The sequence below is a fragment of the Oratosquilla oratoria genome, unplaced genomic scaffold (assembly GCF_046742065.1).
Source record: "Oratosquilla oratoria isolate Oo_2021 unplaced genomic scaffold, ASM4674206v1 SCAFFOLD240, whole genome shotgun sequence".
NCBI lineage: Eukaryota > Metazoa > Arthropoda > Malacostraca > Stomatopoda > Squillidae > Oratosquilla > Oratosquilla oratoria.
In genome coordinates this window covers 101596-121544 of record NW_027467592.1, presented here as the reverse complement: position 1 = coordinate 121544, position 19949 = coordinate 101596, and the positions used below count along the sequence as shown (strand labels likewise).

Sequence of the window (19949 nt, the reverse complement as noted above, 5' to 3'; positions counted from 1 at the left end):
AGTATAATGGAGTTTGGAAAAAAGTAAAAATATGATATAAAGAAATTATAAAATTGGTGAAGAAGTTAAAAAAGTGAACTCGGAAAGAGACCTTGAAGTAATAATCAGCAAAGACAATAGTCGGAGAAACCTTCAACCTATTAAGGTCAAAGAAAGTGACATTTGACTACTTAGATGAGGAAATTATTAGAAAAAAAAATATTAGTTACATTAATAAGACCAAAACTGGAGTACACAGCAACACTATGGACACCCAGTACTAAAAAGAATATAAAGAAATTAGAAAGAATACAAAGAGCAACAACAAAGTTGGCACCAACTCTCTCCAAATTAACATACGAACAAAGATTGTCCAAACTGGAATTACCAACTCTGGAACAAAGAGAAAGAGGAGATCTGCTGACTATTTATAGAATCATGATCATGAAAGGAATGGAAATCCTAGATAGGAATGATTTACTAAAATGGGACAATGGAAAAACAAGAGGACACATATAGAAAATCAAAAAGGATACCTATAGAAGAGATCTGAAAAAAAAAAAAAAAATCCCACATAGAGTACTGGATACCTGAAATAATTTAGATAAAGAAACAATGTGTGCAAATACTATTCAAGATTTTAAGAAAAAATTTGATGCTGAAAGATACAAAGAGGGTCACCACGAGCATAGCTCCCTTCCCATATAATACTAGATAAATATACCTCAATGTGAATGGAATGTAAACACAGCAAATGTTTAAATGGTTATTCACTCCATACATTAACTTTCATCTACATCTCATCAAAATATCACTCCGTTCAATTTGTACATCTAAGATACGGTCAATTGGCATGCTGTTGTTGCTACGGCATGGCACCAAGAAAATTTTATACAATGGAGCTCACTGTAATTGCCCTTCTTTTAGATGAAGAGGAGAGTAGAGTTAAAGCTACAAAGAAAAGATTGTGGGTGTACAACTGCCAAAGGAAAAGAAACTCAGAGGGTGAGTTCTGGACTTTCTACAAACTCCTCACTCATGTTCTTCATTGCTTATGACTATTTCTTTATTGTGCAAAGCCAAAAGTTTCCACAGACTAAAGGTAATTCACGTCCTCTCCCATGTTACTGCCACACAACTGATACATAACGATGTTGTTATTGTCGTCGTTCCCTTGACTGTCTGAGCAGTTCCGTCTCCCCAAGGTATGCCAAGGCCAGAACAGGGTTTTCCCACAAATCCTTTATGGAGTGTGTGTTGTGTTGTTTGCATGTGTTATTGTGTATAATGCAGTCCTCCATTATGTGTTGAATAGTATGGGGTGAAGTGTTATATCCTGGGTAGTTGTCCACAATGTGGTCACATCCAGTCTCTTCTGGTAGCTTAGAAGGGCTGGGTGGTGGCCGCATCACTGTCTGGCCAGGTGGACTCTGTCCTTTCATGGGAGAGAGGATTCAAAGGGAAGGATATCAGAGGGTCTGGCATGCAGCAATATATTGTCTCTTAGTGTGTTAATGGAGAGTGAGTGATGTGATTATATGTTTCCAGAGGCTGGTATTTGGTGGTTTTTAGAGGAAGAGAAGAGAGTATTTGTGTGTGATATAGTTTTTTTTTTTCTTGGTGTGTGTGGGTGTTTTGCTATGTAGCACAGTAGGTGTGTTGTGTTTGTGGAGGCTGTAGCAAGTGTTTGTGCACATTTCGTGTCAAGGTGATCCTTGACTTTGCAGACTTTCATTTCATGGTGTACATGGTCTGTAGGTGTTGTATTTGTGCAGCCTTTAATTGTTTTTAAGGCTTTGTTTTGTATGGTCTGAAGGGTGTTGAGGTTTGTCTCACTGAGATCAGGTGCTCATCCTGGACTCATATAATTCATCACATAATGATGTTCACACTTATGGTTGGGATGTGGAATGTTTCCATTATGTATGTGTTTCGTCTATCAGAGATTTCTTCCAAACATATCCAGTACATATGACACAAGACAAATGATAAATAGAATGTACAGTGTGAATAACTTCATTGATTTCAATGTAAAAATATTGTACACATGAAACCTGATTGTATCTGAACTGTATCTGAGCAGTATAATGTGAACTGGCCCTATGATAATGAGACTAATTCAGTGCTCACACTGCCACCTCCTCACAAAAACACAGGCTTGGACTGATAGTGATCATTCTAAAATACTGGAAGACACAAAGAATGCATTAATTGAATAATTGAAAGGAGGAAACATAGTAATTATGGGGGACATTAACTCAAAAGAAATATGTTGGGAAGAAATGACAGTAAAAGGTGGAGAGGAACTTAGGGGAAATATCCTACTGGATATGACCATTAAATACACACTGACTCAATGGGTAAAGGAAAATACCAGATATAGAGACAATGAAGAACCATTGAGACTAGATTTAATATTCACATCAGAGCCTGAAATCATGGCTAAAATGGAATACAAGACCACATACTAATAGTTTGAACTAAAAGAACAAATTGATTTGAGAAGAAATGAGAAACACAGAAAAGGAAGACTAATGCACAACAAAACGGACTTAAAAAAACGTAGACAATTTGTTCAAAATGCTAACTGGGAAAAAATTATAAATGAAGAAACAAAGATGGAAGAGAAGTGGAACATATTAACAACACAAGTCATATTCCCGATTTTTGCCAAGTCATTGCTGGACATTTTGCTTTCCTGTGACCACATTTTTTTTTGTCTAGACTAAAAATCTTTTTTTACAGCTTAAACACAAAATTATTATGCACCCCCGATTTAATTTTCATATAAATTTATATATTACTTTTTTCATAAAAAAAAATCTAAGATTTTTACCTTAGCCTAAAATATTATATGTTCATAGAAAACTATTCAAAGGAAAAGAATCTCCTTTGTATGAGAGTTAAAAAACACTAAAAGGAACACTACTGCATATTCTCATTTGTATATCACAAATAGTATGTTCACACAATAAAAGGAATAATTTTTTTTTGTAAAAAATAGCTATAAAAAATCATAGATCCTACAAGATTAAGAAAAAAAAATGAATGTGCATTTTTGAAGAGATTTCTTTTCTGGTTTTTATGCCACAAGAATTTTTAAAATTGGAGCAAGAGAAGTTGAGATATAAAAATTTTAACCTTTAAATTTTAGTTTAGAGGAAAACTTATTTCTATGTTAAGACTATGCACAGCACAGTAATATTTTTTTTTTTAGTATGATTTGTTCCTTACCTTACATCTGATAATGTTCAAGAGGTCAGATTTTCAAGGAAGGTCATTCAGGTCACCTCAGGTCATTTTTATGGGGAAGGTGTGTGAGGTCATCCATGTTGATATAGGCACCTGGTCCCCTTTTGTCTTTTATATTACATGAATGAATGCAGATGTATTCTAAAAGACAAAATACTAATCCCTCAAAGGGGAGGGTATGATTGGGCACCACCCAACTCCTTGTTGCCAGGACAGTCCTAATGTACCTATGTATCAAAAGCCCCCAGGCTGATAATCTGCAGACTCAGTTTTTCTTGCATTTTTCTTCAGTTTGACTTGGCGTGGAGATATTTCGGCCTTGTCCATGATTTTCCTTGTCTTTACTGCCTCAGATGTTGAAGGGAAGTATATATAGTCAATGAATCTGTTCCATACATGAGATACCAGAAGTACTGAGTTGAGGTGCCGATTCATCACTTTGTTCCTTCTTTACTCTATCCCAACATAATTTAATTCTTTTCTTGGCAGACTGACTTCATGCCATAGTCTTATATTTATGTTTTCCCATTGTTTATGTAACAAGAAAAATGCACTAGATAACAACAGAGCACGATTTTTTTTTTTTTTTTTTTTTTTTTTTTTCTATATGTGTTTCTCTGAGTCTAAGTGGTGTTGGTGGAAAACATATCATACACTACCATATGTACATATATCCATGAAAAAAAAATTGAATAAAAATTATGCAGAAGATATACAAAGATAAGTCAACAGTATAAATGAAAACAGAGTTAAATCCCCACCACGTGGGGTAATAGACATTTAAACTTTTAAATGCCAAAACAATTTTCTGGTATCTGGCAGAGTGGTGCATGACGTCCCCACATCCCTCATGATGTCACATGCTGTTTTTTTTTTTTTCAATCGAAAAAACAATTTTCGTCATTAAAAGAAAAATACAAGGAGGGAACAGATTAAAAAAAAAAAAAAAAAAAAAAGTGTTGGTATAATGAAAAAGGGTAGTGAAGCTAAAGATAGAAGAAACAAAGCCTGGAAAAGATGGAAGAAAAACAAAAAAATTACCAAATGGCAAATATACATCAAACTAAAAGATGAATATGTAAAAATATGCAGGGAAGAAAAAAGAAACTACAAAAAGACATAATAGAAAAATGCAAGGACCAACTTAAACTATTCTACGGGTATGTAAATGCCAACCTAAAAGACAAACACAAAATAGTGGTGCTCCATGAAGGAAATAATGAATATATAGTTCATGCAGAAATGGCTGAAATTATGATCAAACATTTTTCTGTATTCACAATTGAAAGTTCACAAAATAGGGAGGAAGGGCAGAAAGATCCTCACCAATGAAAGAAATAACGGTGACACAGAGAGAAATAAGGGACCAAATAAAAAGCTTTGATGTCAGAAAGTCACACGGTCTGGATGGAATTACAAAGTGGATATTGAAAGAATGTATAGATGAACTAATGGACAAAATACACAAGATAATTGATTTCTCACTCAAAGAAGGAAAAGTACCACAAGATTGGAAAAATGCAAATGTTGTACCAATATACAAAGGAGGGAACAAAGAAAATCCAACCAACTATAGACTGGTCTCCTTCATAAGTACAATAGCAAAAATATGCAAAAAATACTATTTGGAGCCACAAACTTGATATGCTTTTACTCGAGGCTAATAGATATAATACAAGAGAGGGACGGATGGGCAGACTGTGCTTTCTTCAATTTACAAAAAGCATTTGACAAAATACCACACAAAAAGCTATTAAGAAAAATTGAAACAATAGGTGGAGTACAAGGAAAATTATTGGAATGGATGAAAAATTTCTTGAACGGGAGAAAAATGAGGGTGGTACTTAGAGACAAGAACTCAAATTGGGAAGAAATTATAAGTTAAGTCCCACAAGGCCCTGTATTGGCTCCGATAATGTTTGCCATATATATGACATGGATGAAGGTTGTGGAATGTTATATGAACTTCTTTGCAGATGATGCAAAACCACTAAAGAGAGTAAGTACAGACAAAGATTGCAAATCACTACAAGAAGACCTGGACAAAGTCTGGAAATGGAGTCAGAAGTGTAAAGTGAATTTCAACACTCAGACCTCTCATTAACGGACGTTAATTAGCTGTGTTTGCGGTGTTTTCGCTGTGTTTTCAGTGTTTTGGAGTGGTTTTTGGGTGGCACAGTGATTGCACACACTAAACAACAGCACCAAAAACACCGAAAACACCACAAACACGGCTAATTAACGTCCGTTAATGAGAGATCTCACTGTAGTATAATGGAATTTGAAAAAAGCAAAAATAGAATATTGTGACAACATAAAATTGGTACAAAGGAAGTTAAAAAAGTCAACTCGGAAAGGGACCTAAGAGTAACTCTCACGAACGACATGGCATCAGACAAATATATCAACAAAATAGTCGGAGAAACTTTCAATTTATTAAGAACAAAGAAAGTGGCCTTTGAGTACATAAATGAAGAAATGGTAAAGAAAATATTAGTTACATTGATAAGACCAAAACTGGAGTACACTGACACTATGGACACCTAGAACTAAAAATAACAAAGAATTCAAAGAGCAATGACAAAGATGGCACCAACGCTCTCCAAATTGAAATACAAAGATAGTCCAAACTCGAACTACCAACCCTGGAACAAAGAAGAGAAGGAGGAAATCAACTGACAATCTACAGAATTATGAAAGGGATGAAAGTCCTTGATAGAGATGATTTACTAAAGTGGGATGAGAAGAAAAACAAGAGGACACAAAAAGAAACTTAAAAAGGATAGTTACAAAAGAGATCTGAAAAAGAATAGCTTCCCACACAGAATGATAGATATCTGGAACAAACTAAATGAAGAAAGTCACCTGGGCTAGATGGGTGTCATGTGGAGTGCCTGAAGAAGGGAGGTACATTAACAGTGGACTAGCTAGTGAAGTTGTTTAATGCATGTCTAAGGGAGAGTGGAGGACTGGAGGACTGCCTGTATACTTCTGCTTTACAAGGGAAAAGGGGACTAATGTGAGCGTGGTAGTTTCAGAGTGATCAGTTTGTTGAATGTAGCTGTGAAGGCTTATGGGAAGGTTTTGAGAGGATTAAGAGAGGAAAAGAGGGAGTAATTGGTGAGGAACAGTGTGTTATGTCACCATGGCTGTTCAATGTCTACATGGATGGGGTGGTGCGGGAAGTAAAGATGAGGGTAATGGGTAAGGGACTGGAGACAGTTAAAGAATATGGAGAAAATTGGGAGGTGAACCAGTTGTTGTTTGAGGATGACACTGCACTTGTAGGAAAGTTAGAGGAGGGATTAAAGCAGTGAGTGACAGAGTTTGGGAAGGTATGCGATAGAAGAAAGTTGAAGGTAAATGTGGGTAAAAGTGATGTGATGAGATGTATAAAGGTAGAGGATGAGAGTGAGTGAAGTAAGTCTCAAAGGAGATAGGCTGGAGGAACTGGATAGCTTTAGGTACTTGGGGTCGCATGTGGCAGGAAAGGAAGGAGTAGTGGAGGTAAACTGTACACTGAGGGAAGTAACTGCATTGGGGGATTAAAAAGTGTTATGAGAAATAGGCATTTGGGAATGGATGCAAAGAGGAGATTGTATGAAGGGGTGATTTTGCTGACAGCGTTGTATGGGGCAGAAACTTGGAATTTAAGAGAGGCAGTGGAAAAGCTTGAACATGTTTGAGATGAAATGTCTGAGAAGTATGGTAGGGGTTACTAGGTTGGATAGAGTGAGTAATGAGGTGAGGAGGAGAGTGGGAGTTGAAAAGGAGATGGCAGATAGGGCTGATGAAAAAGTATTGAGATGGTTTGGTCACATGGAAAGAATGAAAGATTATTAAGAGGCGTAGAAGGCAGAGGTGGAGGGAGTGAATTTGTGGGAATGACCAAGGATAAGATGGATGGATGAGGTGAAGGGGGTATTGAGAAAGGGGAATGTCTGTTGAGCATGGGAGGGAGTAGGCAGGAGATAGAGATGAGTGGAGAGTGACTATGTACAGATGATACAGTTATGCAAGGAGGGGAGGAGCAGGGGATGGTGGGGCAGGAAGTGCTCATGTGTGAATGTTATTTTGACACAGACCGAAGGGATACCTCCCCATCTTCTCTTTTCCTGCATAAGGGGATGGAGAGGGGTGGAGTGTCATCAATTAACCCCTTGCCTGGCAAGAACAAATAAACTCATCTTCACCCAATTTTTCTATTTCGGAGTGCGACGAATAAACTCGTCCAAACATAATGTTTAAAAAACACAGACAAGTATAATCGTTGAATTAGGGCCATTCTCAGCTGTCAACGAGTATACTCTGTGAATCCTATGTCTGGTAGCTGTCACTTCTGCCTTGGGATGAATTTGTTAGTGATAAGCTATCAGTCAAATGAAGCAGACTCATTGCTTTTGAGCACATACACCAATTTTTTTATTATTATGCCCAGATGTCAAGCTCAGAAGATGAGAATGACTATGAAGCTTCAATTAGAAGCTTGGATACATCAGATGAGAGTGCAAGTTCATCTAACAAAGGTTATTTTCTCTGAAGTGAAGATGTGGAGGAGGAGGATTTACAACACTGGTGTCATGTGTCGGAACAAAACATGCTTCCTCCACCACCACGCTTCCTATTCACTGGAAATCCTGGATCATCAATTGTAAAATAAGATATAAAAAAGTAAATACGTGCGTAATTTCCCTTTACTTTTGATTCTAATTTTGGTAAAAATAATAATAAAAAAAAAAAAAAAAAAAAAAAAAAAGGAAGATGAGTTATCTCATTTTTGTCAGAAATAGTATCTTTAAATAAATTTTCAAGTAAAATATTGGTAATAGATAAAAAATAAAATTTATTTCCATAACCACCATAAAAAAGTCTTAAATTTGTCTTAAAATTAAATGTTTCCTTAAAAAAAAAAAAAAAAAAAAAAAAATGATAATATATATATATATATATAACGGGTAAGGGTTAAATGAAGCAGCCTTGATGTGGATATACTATATACTGTATATATGTGTATCATACTAACACGTAACAAAAATAAATAGAATAAAAATAATTCTTTCCTTAAAGGGAGACCAATTCCCCATAAGCTTTGCATCACGCTCTCCCTTTTCAACAAGCAATTTTGTAAAAAAAAAAATTGTATATATGTATATATAAATTGTATTTTATTTTGTTGAATAAACCTTAACTAACTGTGTCTCACTATATTGCTTCTAACCCAGGGCATTGGACGTGATGCAGGGATGACCTGTCATCCATGAGGAGCCAAGACGAGGGGGGGGGTGACCCCCCCCCACCTCATGGATAGGAATGGAATGTGTATTTACATTGTTGTATCTTATGGGAAGGGGAGCTACGCTTGTGGTGTCCCACCTTTGTATCTTGCAGTGTCTAGTGTGCTCCTTAATTCATGTATAATTTTTGCTCACACTATTGTTTTGTCCAGTTTGTTCCAAGGGTCCACCTTTCTATGTGGAAAACGTTTTTTTTTTTTTTTTTTTCAGATCTCTTCTATAACTATCCTTTATGAGTTTCTTTCTATGTCCTCTTGTGTTTCCCTTGTCCCAATTTAGTAAGTCCTATCAAATATTTCCGTGCCTTTCATGATTCTATAAATGGTCAGTTGGTCACCTCTCTCTATTCTTTGTTCCAAAGTCGGTAACTTCAATTTAGCCAGTCTCTCTTCATATGACAAGTTTGAAAGTGCTGGGGCCATTTTCGTGGCTGCTCTCTGGATTCTGGGTGAGAGTAAGTACATACTTTTAACTTGATTACCTCCCTTGAATGCTTTTCTCGGCCAATAGCACTACCACCTAAGCTCGGTAGTCCTTCTTCTACGAGTTTGTGTTGAAATGCTTATATTTTCCAGTTTGATTTCCTTTGCAATATGTTCAATTGTAGTCTTTCTGCCATTTCTGTGTGTAGTTTTCCTTTTTGGACCACATTTACTATATCTTGAAATTCAAATCTGGCATTTTGTCACATTTTCCAACAAAACTTGCTCTTGACACAGTCTTTTTGGATATTTCTCTGTAAAAATAGTTTCTTTCAATATGGTAATCATATTTTTTGCCCATTTTCATGTATTTTTTTCACTACTGAATAACAAAGACATACCTGACAATTACACCATTTGCATCCAATAACTGTAGAATGCATAATTTTTCACTAATACATAAAAGTTCTGTGAAAGTTGAATAATGTAAGAAACACCATGTTACTGAAGCTCACATTTCTCCTGTCGGTATTTACCTAATTGTATTTTGCGGGAAGGGGAGCTACGCTCATGGTGTCCCGCCTTTGTATTTCGCAGTGTCTAGTTTGCTCTTAAACTCATGAATGGTTTTTGTGCACACTATTTCATTGTCCAGTTTGTTCCAAGTGTCCACCATTCTATGTGGAAAACGGTTTTTCTTCAGATCTCTTCTGTAACTATGTTTTTTTATTTTCTTTCCATGTCCTCTTGTGCTTCTCCCTTCCCAGTTTAACAAGTCCTCTCTATCGAGTATTTCTGTGCCTTTCATGATTCTGTAGATGGTCAGTAGGTCACCTCTCTCTCTTCTTTGCTCCAGAATTGGTAACTCCAGTTTAGCCAATCTCTCCTCAAATGACAAGTTTGCAAGTGGGGGTACCATTTTTGTTGCTGCTCTCTGGGTTCTTTCTATTTTCTTTATATTCTTTTTGGTACTGGGTGACCACAGTGTCACTGCATATTCTAGTCTAGGCCTTATCAGTGTGACCAATATTTTTTTAATAATTTCTTCATCCAAATATGTAAATGCCACTTTTATTGATCTTAGCAAGTTGTAAGATTATCTGACAATTTTGTTTATCTGTTTGTCATAGGACAAGTTGTTTGAGATAAATACACCCAAATCTTTTTCGGATCTCTCCTTCTTTACCTCTTTGGTTCCAATTTTATATTGTCCTGATATTCTGTTTTTACTTTTTCCAAACTCCATTATGCTACACTTGTTACTACTGAAGTCCACTTCCCATTTCTGACTCCAGTTCCATACCTTATTCAGGTCTTCCTGCAGTGATTCGCAATCCTTTTCAGTTTTTACTTTCCTTAACAGTTTGGCATCATCTGCAAAGAAGCTCATGTAACATTTCACATCATCATCCATGTCATTCACATAAATAGCAAACATTATTGGAGCCAATACAGATCCTTGCGGTACTCCACTGATCACCTCTTTCCAGTCTGAATATTTTTCTATGAGCACTACTCTCATCCTTCTACCAATCAGGAAGTCCTCCATTTTAGAAGGTTCCCTTGTATCCCTCCTATATGTTCCAGTTTTTTTTTTTTTGTTTTTTTTTATAATTTTTTGTGTGGTACTTTGTCAAAAGCTTTTTGTAAGTCAAGGAAGGCAGTATCAGCCCATCCATTCCTTTCTTGTACTATGTCTATTAATCTTGAGTAGAAACATATTAAGTTTGTGATGCATGATCTTCCTTGTCTGAACCCAAATTGTCTTGGGTTTATTACATTGTTGTCTTCCAGGTGTTTTACCATCTATTCTTGATGATTTTCTCACAAATTTTGGCTATAGTGCTTGTTAGTGAGACTGGTCTATAGTTAGTTGGTTCTTCCTTGTTTCCTCCTTTATATATTGGTACAGTGTCAGCATTTTTCCAGTCTTTTGGTATTTTTCCTTCTTTAAGTAAGCAATTTATTATGTTATGTATTTTGTCCATTAGTTCTTCTTTGCATTCTTTTAGAATCCAATTTGCAATTCCATCTGGGCCATGTGATTTCCTGACATCAAGGTTTGATAGGTGTGCTAATATTTCTTTTTGTGTTATTGTTATCTTGCTCATGGGGGGAGATCTCCTTTCATTACCTTCATCCCAATATTGTACTTTCTAGTGAAGACAGATTTGAAGTGATTATTCATGACTTCGGCAATTTCTAATTCTTCTGTGCATTCTATATTCCCTTGGCATTCACGTATCGATAGAATAGCTTGGGTTGCTCTTTGCATTTATCTATAATATCCTTTTCATGGTTCCTTTTTTCCTTTCTTCTCACTTTAACATCCTCATTTCTATAGTTTATAGACTTGCCATTTTCCAGGTTTTTTATTTTATCTCCATCTCTTCCAAGCTCTGTCCCTTCTGTCTTCTGCCTAACTGCATCTTTTGTTGAATCAGCATTTAATGTACACTCTCTCACTTCTGTCTTGGTACATGCCTATTCACCCATTCATTGTAGTTATCCATCAAGATATTCCATTTCTCTTCCACTTTTGTCTCTTCCATGTAAATTTTTCCCAGTTTGCATTCTGGAAGAATTTCTTTAGTTTTGCAAAGTACATTTTGTTGTACATCAATCTTCCTTTCCTATGCTTTTCATTTCTCTCCATGTATATTTCTTCCTTTAGTTCAGTTTCATAGAGTATATGGTCACTCTTTCCAATTGATGTCATGTAATGGATTTTATCCACAATTTCAGGTTCTGTTGTAAATATCAATTTTAGTTTTGACGCCTCCTCATTATTTTTGTATGTGGTGTTTTCACTGACACACTGAGTCATTGCGTATTCCATAGTCATATCCAGTAGTACATTACCCCACAAATCGTCTCCTCCTCACACTGTCATGTTTTCCCAACAAATTTCTTTGCAATCGAAGTCCCCCATAATTACCAGATTACCCCCACCCATTAGTATCTCATTTAACCACTTCCATACGGTGACGCCTACGTAGGCGTCATGAGGAGCAAGTGGGTACGTGATGATGACGACGTCGGCATCTTGATTATATTTATTGTAGTCATACCTGTGTGACCCTCATTCTCTCTAAACTGGCTTCATCATATTTTCTATGGTTATCAAAATTCACGGGTGAAAGAGAACGAGCCATTGAGCAGCGACTTTTTTTATAATGCGATTATTATGACACAACATCGCTCCACATCTGGCACTACAAGAGTTGTTCAGTTGACAGCTGGGCATACAACAGCTTTCTCCCTTGCTCCCAGCAATACTAGCACTCCTGCGCTCACACACCCAAGTTCAGTGTTAGCACCTTGCTCATCAGTACAGCATAGTTCCTCTGACTCCTTTTGTGTCTCATATCTAACAAAAAAAAAAAAAATGTCACATCTAAAAAAAAAAAATTTCACCCCTCCCACACAAGATATTTATCATGAGGAAATTCTATGTCAACTCCTCAACCTCCCAAAAGGGAAAGAAAGGCCATCAATCTTTAACACAAAAATCATGGTGATTAAACAGTATGAAGGAGGAAAGACAGTCAATGGTATTTTAAGTTATCACATTCTACTGTCTAAAATTCTGAAAAAAAAAAAAAAAGGAATTTCTGAAGCTGTGAAAGGTTCTGCACCCATGCAATGAAAAGTTATAACAAAGAAACAGATCAGGCCCATCCATGAAATGGATAAATTGCTGAACATTTGGAATGAAGGTCAGATTAAGAAACAAACACCGTGATTCCTTTACACTTTCAGCACTTTTTCGACAGTAACAAAGAAATGCCTAAGTTGTGTTTATGAAAGTGAAGTTGCATTTTTCAGGTGACCAAAGTATCCAGTTTGATATAGTGTATTAACACACAAAATGGAGGAAGGAAAGGAAAAAAAATAGGAAAAATGAATCAACAAAGAGAGGATTGGACATGAGCGGAGTCGAGTCACCACATACTCCACTCCCATTTACCAACCAACCCTCCTTCTTTTCTTGGCTTCTCCTGGATAATGGGTTATCCCTGCATCTTGCCCACCACCCTGGGTCTGATGCAATGCAGCAAGACAGAGTACATCCACAGCAAGGCCGTTTCATTTAATCAGCGACCACCCCTCTCTGTCCCCTCAAGCAGAAAGAGATGAGGAGAAATCCCTTTGGGCTGTATCAAAATATTCACACATACTACCTCACCCCCATCCCCCACCCACTCCCCTCCATGAATCACAGCATCATCCCTACACAATCATTCTCCACTCATCCCTATCTTTGGTCTTCTCCCTTCTTCCTTAACTGACATTCCCCTCTTTCCCAATGCCCCTTTTACCCCATCCATCTATCTCATTCACTCTTTCCACCTCTGCCTTCCACATCTCTTTTACTAGTCTTTCTTCACACATTTTTTCCATGTGTCCAAACCATCCCAATACTCTTTCATTCACCCTATCTCCCAACTCCCTTTTCACCCCTGTTCTCCTCCTCACCACCTCTTTTCTCACTCTATACAGCCTAGTAACCTATCATACTTCTCAGGCATTTTATCTCAAACACATTTAAACTCTTCCTCTCTTATGTTCCATGTTTTTGCCCCATACAGTGCTGTCGGCACAATCCCTCCTGTATACAATCTCCTCTTAGTACCCATTCCCATATGTCTATTTCTCATTACACCTTTTAATCCCATGAGACATTTACTTGCTTCTCTCAATCTACATTCTACCTCCACCTCCACTCCTCCCTTTCCTGACACATTTGCCCCCAAATATCTAAAGCTATTCACTTCCTCCAGTCTCTCTCTCTCTTAATACTTGCTTCCAATTTACTGCCATCCTCTCCCCTTATAAATCTCATCCCCTTACTTTTACCCACATTTATCCTGCTACACACTGCTACAAGTGCAGTGTCATCAGCAAACAACAGCTGGCTTATCTCCCACTTCTCTCCATTTTCTTTAACCATCTCCAATCCCGACCCATTACCTTTGCATTTACCTCTTGCACCACCCCATCCATGTATAAATTGAACAGCCATGGCAACATGACATATCCCTGGCAAAGACCCACCTTTACTTCACACCACTCACTCTCTCCATTTCTAATTCTAATACAGGCTCTACTATTCTTGTAAAAACGACTGCTCTTAACAGCTCTCCTCCTATCCCATATATCTGCAATACCTCCCACAGTGTCTTCCTTTCATAAGTCTTTTCCATATCCATAAATGCCCAAAAAACATTCTTACCTTTTCCTAAAGGTTTCTCACATATCTGTCTTACCACAAAAATTTGATCCACACAACCCCTACCTGTCCTAAACTCACACTGTTCCTCACCAATTAATCCCCTGTTCCTCTCCTAATCCTCTCAATCAAAACCCTCCCATAAGCCTTCCCAACTACACTCAACAAACTGATTCCTCTGAAAATACTACAATCACACTTGTCTCATTTTCCCTTGCAAAGTAGAACTACACAGGCTCTTCTCCAGTCCTCTGGCACTCTACCCTCTTTTAGACAAACATTAAACAACCTCACCAGCCAGTTCACCATCACTGTACCTCCCTTTTTTAGACACTCCACATGACACCCATCCAAATCATGTGCCTTGTTGTGGTAACCATGCATGCTTGTGGCACTGTACAATTTGTCATGCACTGTACGTGTGAGTAGATTGTGAAATACATGCTTTCCCCTTTTGTATATAAGTACTATGAAATTGGTTTATATCAATCTATTGAAATTATTGTATTGATTGCATTTCCATGTGCCCATTTTGTGAAGGATTTATGCAGTCGTATATGCTTCCTGCCAACTCAGACTGCATACAGAAACATCACTATTTCTAGTTTGCCTTTGAAATGTACATGTATTTTGTTGTAGTGCTTTAAATAATAAAATTAATACATTATTTTCCCTTGTTAATATACTTTTATTAGCCACCTGCATACAGCCTTACCTGCTCTCATCATTCTAATAACTGCTTTCACCTTATATTTTCTTATTCTTCTCCATTTTCCTCATTCATCACTGTCATTTTCTTAGTGCTTCCCACTGCAACTACCTTTCCCTCCCTACCCTCCTTCACATTTAGCAACTCCCTAAAACACTCTGCCCCTCTTCCTCTTACTGTCGTCTCTTCTATTATCATCTCTTCATCTGCACCTTTTACCTTTCCTTCTCTATTTGATTTGCCTCCCCTTCCTCTCTTAATTTCCCTCCAAAACATCTTATTACTTTCAAAATTTTGTCATACTCTTACCCCATTTCACATCTGCTCTCCTTCTTAACTCCTTTATCTTATGCTTTACTTCTTTTTTCTTTGTACTTCTCATATGATTCTCTCATCCTATTTTGCAACCAATCTGTGAATGCTTGTTTCTTCTCTCCTACAACCTTCTTTGCTTCATCTTCCCACCACTCACTACCTTTCCTTCTATTTCCTCCCATCCCCCTTGTTCCACACATCATCTTTGTACACCTTGTGACTCCCTCCTTGAAATATCCTCATTCCTCCTCCACTCCTTGTTCTACTTTGTCCTTTACTCCCTCCAATTTTCTCTCAACTTCTTCTTGTACTTTTCCTTTTCTTCCTCATTTAACCAGTTTACTCTAAGCACCTCCCCACCTTCTGTCCTTTTCCTCTTTCTCTATCCTCCACTCTCAATTTACCTTCCATCACCCCTACCCAGTTTTTAGTTCCTCCTTGATGACAGGCAATATATGTGAGCTAATTTTAGCTTAGGCCGAGTTATGACCATATAGACTTACAACCAGTTGGTTGGAACCAACTGCGGTCATACTAATTCCCAACAACTCCAATAATATTTTTAATTAATACATACATACATACATATACCAAAGGCTTTTCCCCCCTTACAAAGGGGGTAGCCAAAAAGAAAAAGGCAGAGAAATCACTCCCACCCATTTCATTTCCCATATATTCCACTCCCCTCCCCCCCTCCTATCTTGGCACCTCCTGGATGACGGGTCATCCCTGCATCCTGTCCACTGCCCTGGGTCAGAAGCAGTGTCGCAAGACAGCACATCCACAGCAAGGCCGCTTCATAAATTCGGCGACCCCCCCCTCTCCGTCCTCTCATGCAGGAAAGGAGAAGACGGGGGAGAAATCCCTTTGGGGTGCATCAAATTTTTTCTCATACATACTTCCTCACCCCCCATCCCCCACCAACTCCCCCTCGTGCATCACAGTCTCATCTATACACAACCCTTCTCCATTCACCCCTATCTTCTGTCCTCTCCCATCCTTCCTCTACAGACATTCCTCTCTTTTGTAAAGCCCCTTTCACCCCATCCATCCATCTCATCCTAGGACGCCCCCTCATATTCACTCCTTCCACCTCCGCCTTCCACACTTCTTTTACTAATCTTTCTTCACTCATTCTTTCCATGTGTCCAAACCAACCATTTAAATCAATATTGGCATAAATAAATTATTTGTGCTATATTTAACTGTCTCTATCATTTTTAAAGCTTTTGGCCACATCTATATCGAGATAACCAAGATGTGATACACTTACCTGTGTGAACCCAGACTCTTCAGGCCTCTACAACTTTAGCAATGTGAATAAACATGTATCAGCAACAGATGGGCAAGCACCCTACTTGGCACACTGAGCAGTGTAATACTGCAGTAGTTGTTGCAGTCCTGCTGGTCCATTTTCCCTTTCCAGTTAGAGATGCCCAGACCCTTTTTCCAATCAGGGAGAATTATACTAGACTGCCAGACAGCAGACAGTACTGCATGCAACCTGCATGCAGATCATATCCTCACCTCCAGCTTTCAGTAACCCCCACTGATGTTGCAGATGCCAGCTGCCTTACCAGCCTTCAATTTACAGCCTCTCTAACCTCTGTTAGATGATTCTTTTAAGACATTCATCCCACAGAACCATCATTGGCAGGTGTTTATCATTGGTCTTACTTCAACTAAACCTTTCCAAATGTAATTTTCTACTTACTTGTTCCTTATTCCAAATACTCCTTTTGTCTGCCATTTCTTCTCCACTAACTGGTCTTCTCAAGGGATACTGCAGCAGAGAACATAAAATATTTTACAATTACTAACAGAGCATAGTGTATGACTTTTTATGAAGATAAAATATACACAATAATTCAGCTTAACATAAAATATACTGAAGCTACCTTCACACTCTATTAACTGAGGGGTGGTCAGTTCCAAGATTTTTTTTTTTAATTACAGCCATAGTATGCCTTTCATAACCAAGACTTTGTGATATACTAGTCAAATCCACTACAGAAATGGAATCTGCATTTTTCCCACAATTTTGAATTTTTACATATATCAATTTTTAAATTTCTATCTCCTGTAATAATTGTTCAAAACTTCATCACATTTAAATTTCTCTCTTCTGCCTATTTAAATTCCAAGTCTGCTCAATTTAAAGTCAGACACAATCATCACTTCATATAATCTTCTCTTTTATTACATCCCTTGATATCTATTTCTTATGAAACTTTTCAATCATCCACAACATTTACTTGCTTTCCTCACTCTATAATTAACCAACACTCCTTCATTCCTCACTACACATGACTCTAAACACTTTAATTTATCCACTTCCTCTAAACTCCCCCCTTTAAGATCTACCTCCAACTTACTGCCATCTTCACCCCTTGTGCATCTCAACACATTTTACCCAAATTTATGCTGAACTTCCTCCTGTCACATATTTTCTCAAAATTTGTCACTAAATGCCATAGACTCTCCTCTAAGCAAGCCACAGGCACAGAAAGAGAAGACACTAAGAGACAAAGCTAAGGGAAAAAAAAAAAATTGAAAAGAATGGAGGCTAAAAGAAAGAAGTTCTATTGGAGAGTCTTAGACACAAAGCTGAGAAAATGGTATGCACAGGTAAGCGAAACGAAAGAAACAGAAAACGAGATGGAGATGGAAAAAAATAAAAGTGGCTTATACTAACATAGATTGATCTCAGGATTAAATTAACTAAATGATTACCAGTCAGATGAAAAAACAGATATACTGGGAATTGCAGGGACAAAATTAAGGGGTCCATTACCACCAAATAGTGTTGGACATGGATTATATAATCATTGGATTAAAAATAGAGACAAGAAATTGGGCAGAGGAGTCATGTTGTTGGCCATGAAAAACTTAAATGTGATGAAAGTTACAGAGGGTATAAACAATGTGGAAATGATCATGATAAAAGTTGGAGACAGCAACGTGAAAAGTAGAAACTTTGCAGTGATTTATGTGCCCCCAAAAATGGGCTCTTGGAAAGAGGGCATTCAAAAATGTTAGAAGATACAAGGCATTTATTAACTGAGATGCTGAAGGATGGAGATAACCTGGTACTTATAGGAGATTTTAACTACAAGGAAATCTGTTGGGAAGAGATGACAGTGAATGGTGAAGATCTATGGGGAAATGTATTACTTGAGATGACTATAGAACATACAATGATACAATGGGTAAAAGAAAATACCAGATATAGAAGTAATGGAGAACAGTCTAGACTTAATATTTACAACAGAACATGAAATTGTGGATAAAATTAAATACAAAACACCATTTGGGAAGAGTGATCACTTATTAATAGAATTTGAAATAAAGGAGGAATTATAGAGAGAAATGAGAAATACAGAAAAAGAAGACTGGTGTACAATAGAGCGGACTTTGGGAAGCTTAAGAATTTATTTCAAAATGCAATTTAGGAAAAATTCTAAAGTAAAGAGACAGAATGGAAGAGAAATGGATGATTTTGATGGAAATTTATAATGAAGGAGTGGATAAATATGTACCAAGACAGAAACAGGAAAAGGTGTATAATAAGTGCTGGTTCAACAGAAGATGCAGTGAGGCAAAAGATAGAAGAGATAAAGCTTGGAAAAGATGGAAAAAAAAGTGGTAAGTGACAAAAAAATGAATATGTACAAGTATGAGGAAAAAAGAAACCACAAAAAAGACACCATAGATGAAAGTAAATATCAACCTAAGCTATTCTATAGATATGCAAATGGTAAACTTAAAAATAAACAGGAAATGGTGAAACTACGTTAAGGAAATAAAAGTACACAGAAGAATTAGAAATGGCTGAAGTCATGAACAATCACTTCAAATCAGTTTTCACTTCAGAAAAAGTACAGCATTGGGATGATGGGAACAAAGTTCAATCTCCCCATGAGGGAAATAAAAATAACACAAAAAGAAATAATGAATCAATTAACAAACCCTGATGTTAGGAAATCACATGGTCCAGATGGAATAGCAAACTGGATACTAAAAGAATGTAAAGAAGAATTAATAGAAAAAATATATAACATAATAAGTTCCTCACTCAAAGATGGAAAAATACCAAATGACTAGGAAAATACCAATATTGTTCCTATATATATAGGAGGAAACAAAGATCCAACAAATTACAGACCAGTTTCCCTTCCAAGCACTGTAGCCAAAATTTGTGAAAAGGTTACTAAGAATAGATGGATAAAGCATCTGGAATAAAACAATATAATAAATCCAAGACAATTTGTATTCAGATAGGGAAGATCATGTGTTACAAATTTAATCTGTTTCTACTCAAAACTAATAGACATAACATTTGAAAAGGATGAATGGGCTCATTGTGCTTTCCTAGACTTACAAAAAACCTTCGACAAAATACCACATAAAAATTATGAAAAAAATGGAAAACATAGGGACACAAGGTAAACTACTAAACTGGATGGAGGATTTCTTGCATGGAAGGAAAATGCGGGTAGTGCTAAGAGAAAAGAGTTCAGCTTGGAAGGTGATTAGTGGTGTTCCACAAGGATCAGTATTACCTCCAATAATGTTTGCTATTCATGTGAATGACATGGATGAAGATGTGGAATGTTACATGAGCTTCTTTGCAGACAACACTTAATGCTGAGGAAAGTGAATATTGAAATGGATTGTGAATCACTGCAGAGACATGAACAATGTTTGGAAATGGAGTCAGTAGTGGGAAGTAGACTTCAACATCA

General features: G+C 37.1%; 1 protein-coding gene across 7 annotated transcripts in view; it reads right to left on the bottom strand.

The window, feature by feature from the left end:
* The window catches only part of LOC143022953 (histone-lysine N-methyltransferase SETMAR-like), a 33627-nt gene that overhangs the window by 9499 nt on the left and 4179 nt on the right, over nucleotides 1–19949 (bottom strand). For 4 of the 7 annotated variants that reach the window (XM_076181377.1, XM_076181373.1, XM_076181378.1 and 1 more), the window contains exon 2: nucleotides 16919–16987. Coding sequence is in view for 2 of the 7 variants with exons in the window: in XM_076181378.1 (XP_076037493.1) it covers nucleotides 16919–16954 (36 nt within the window). In the remaining 5 variants the exon portion in view is untranslated. Of the gene's footprint in view, nucleotides 1–3213; nucleotides 4783–16918; nucleotides 16988–17102; nucleotides 17988–19949 lie in introns of those variants that run through there. The other 3 variants (XM_076181375.1, XM_076181379.1, XM_076181376.1) reach the window with 2 other exon arrangements.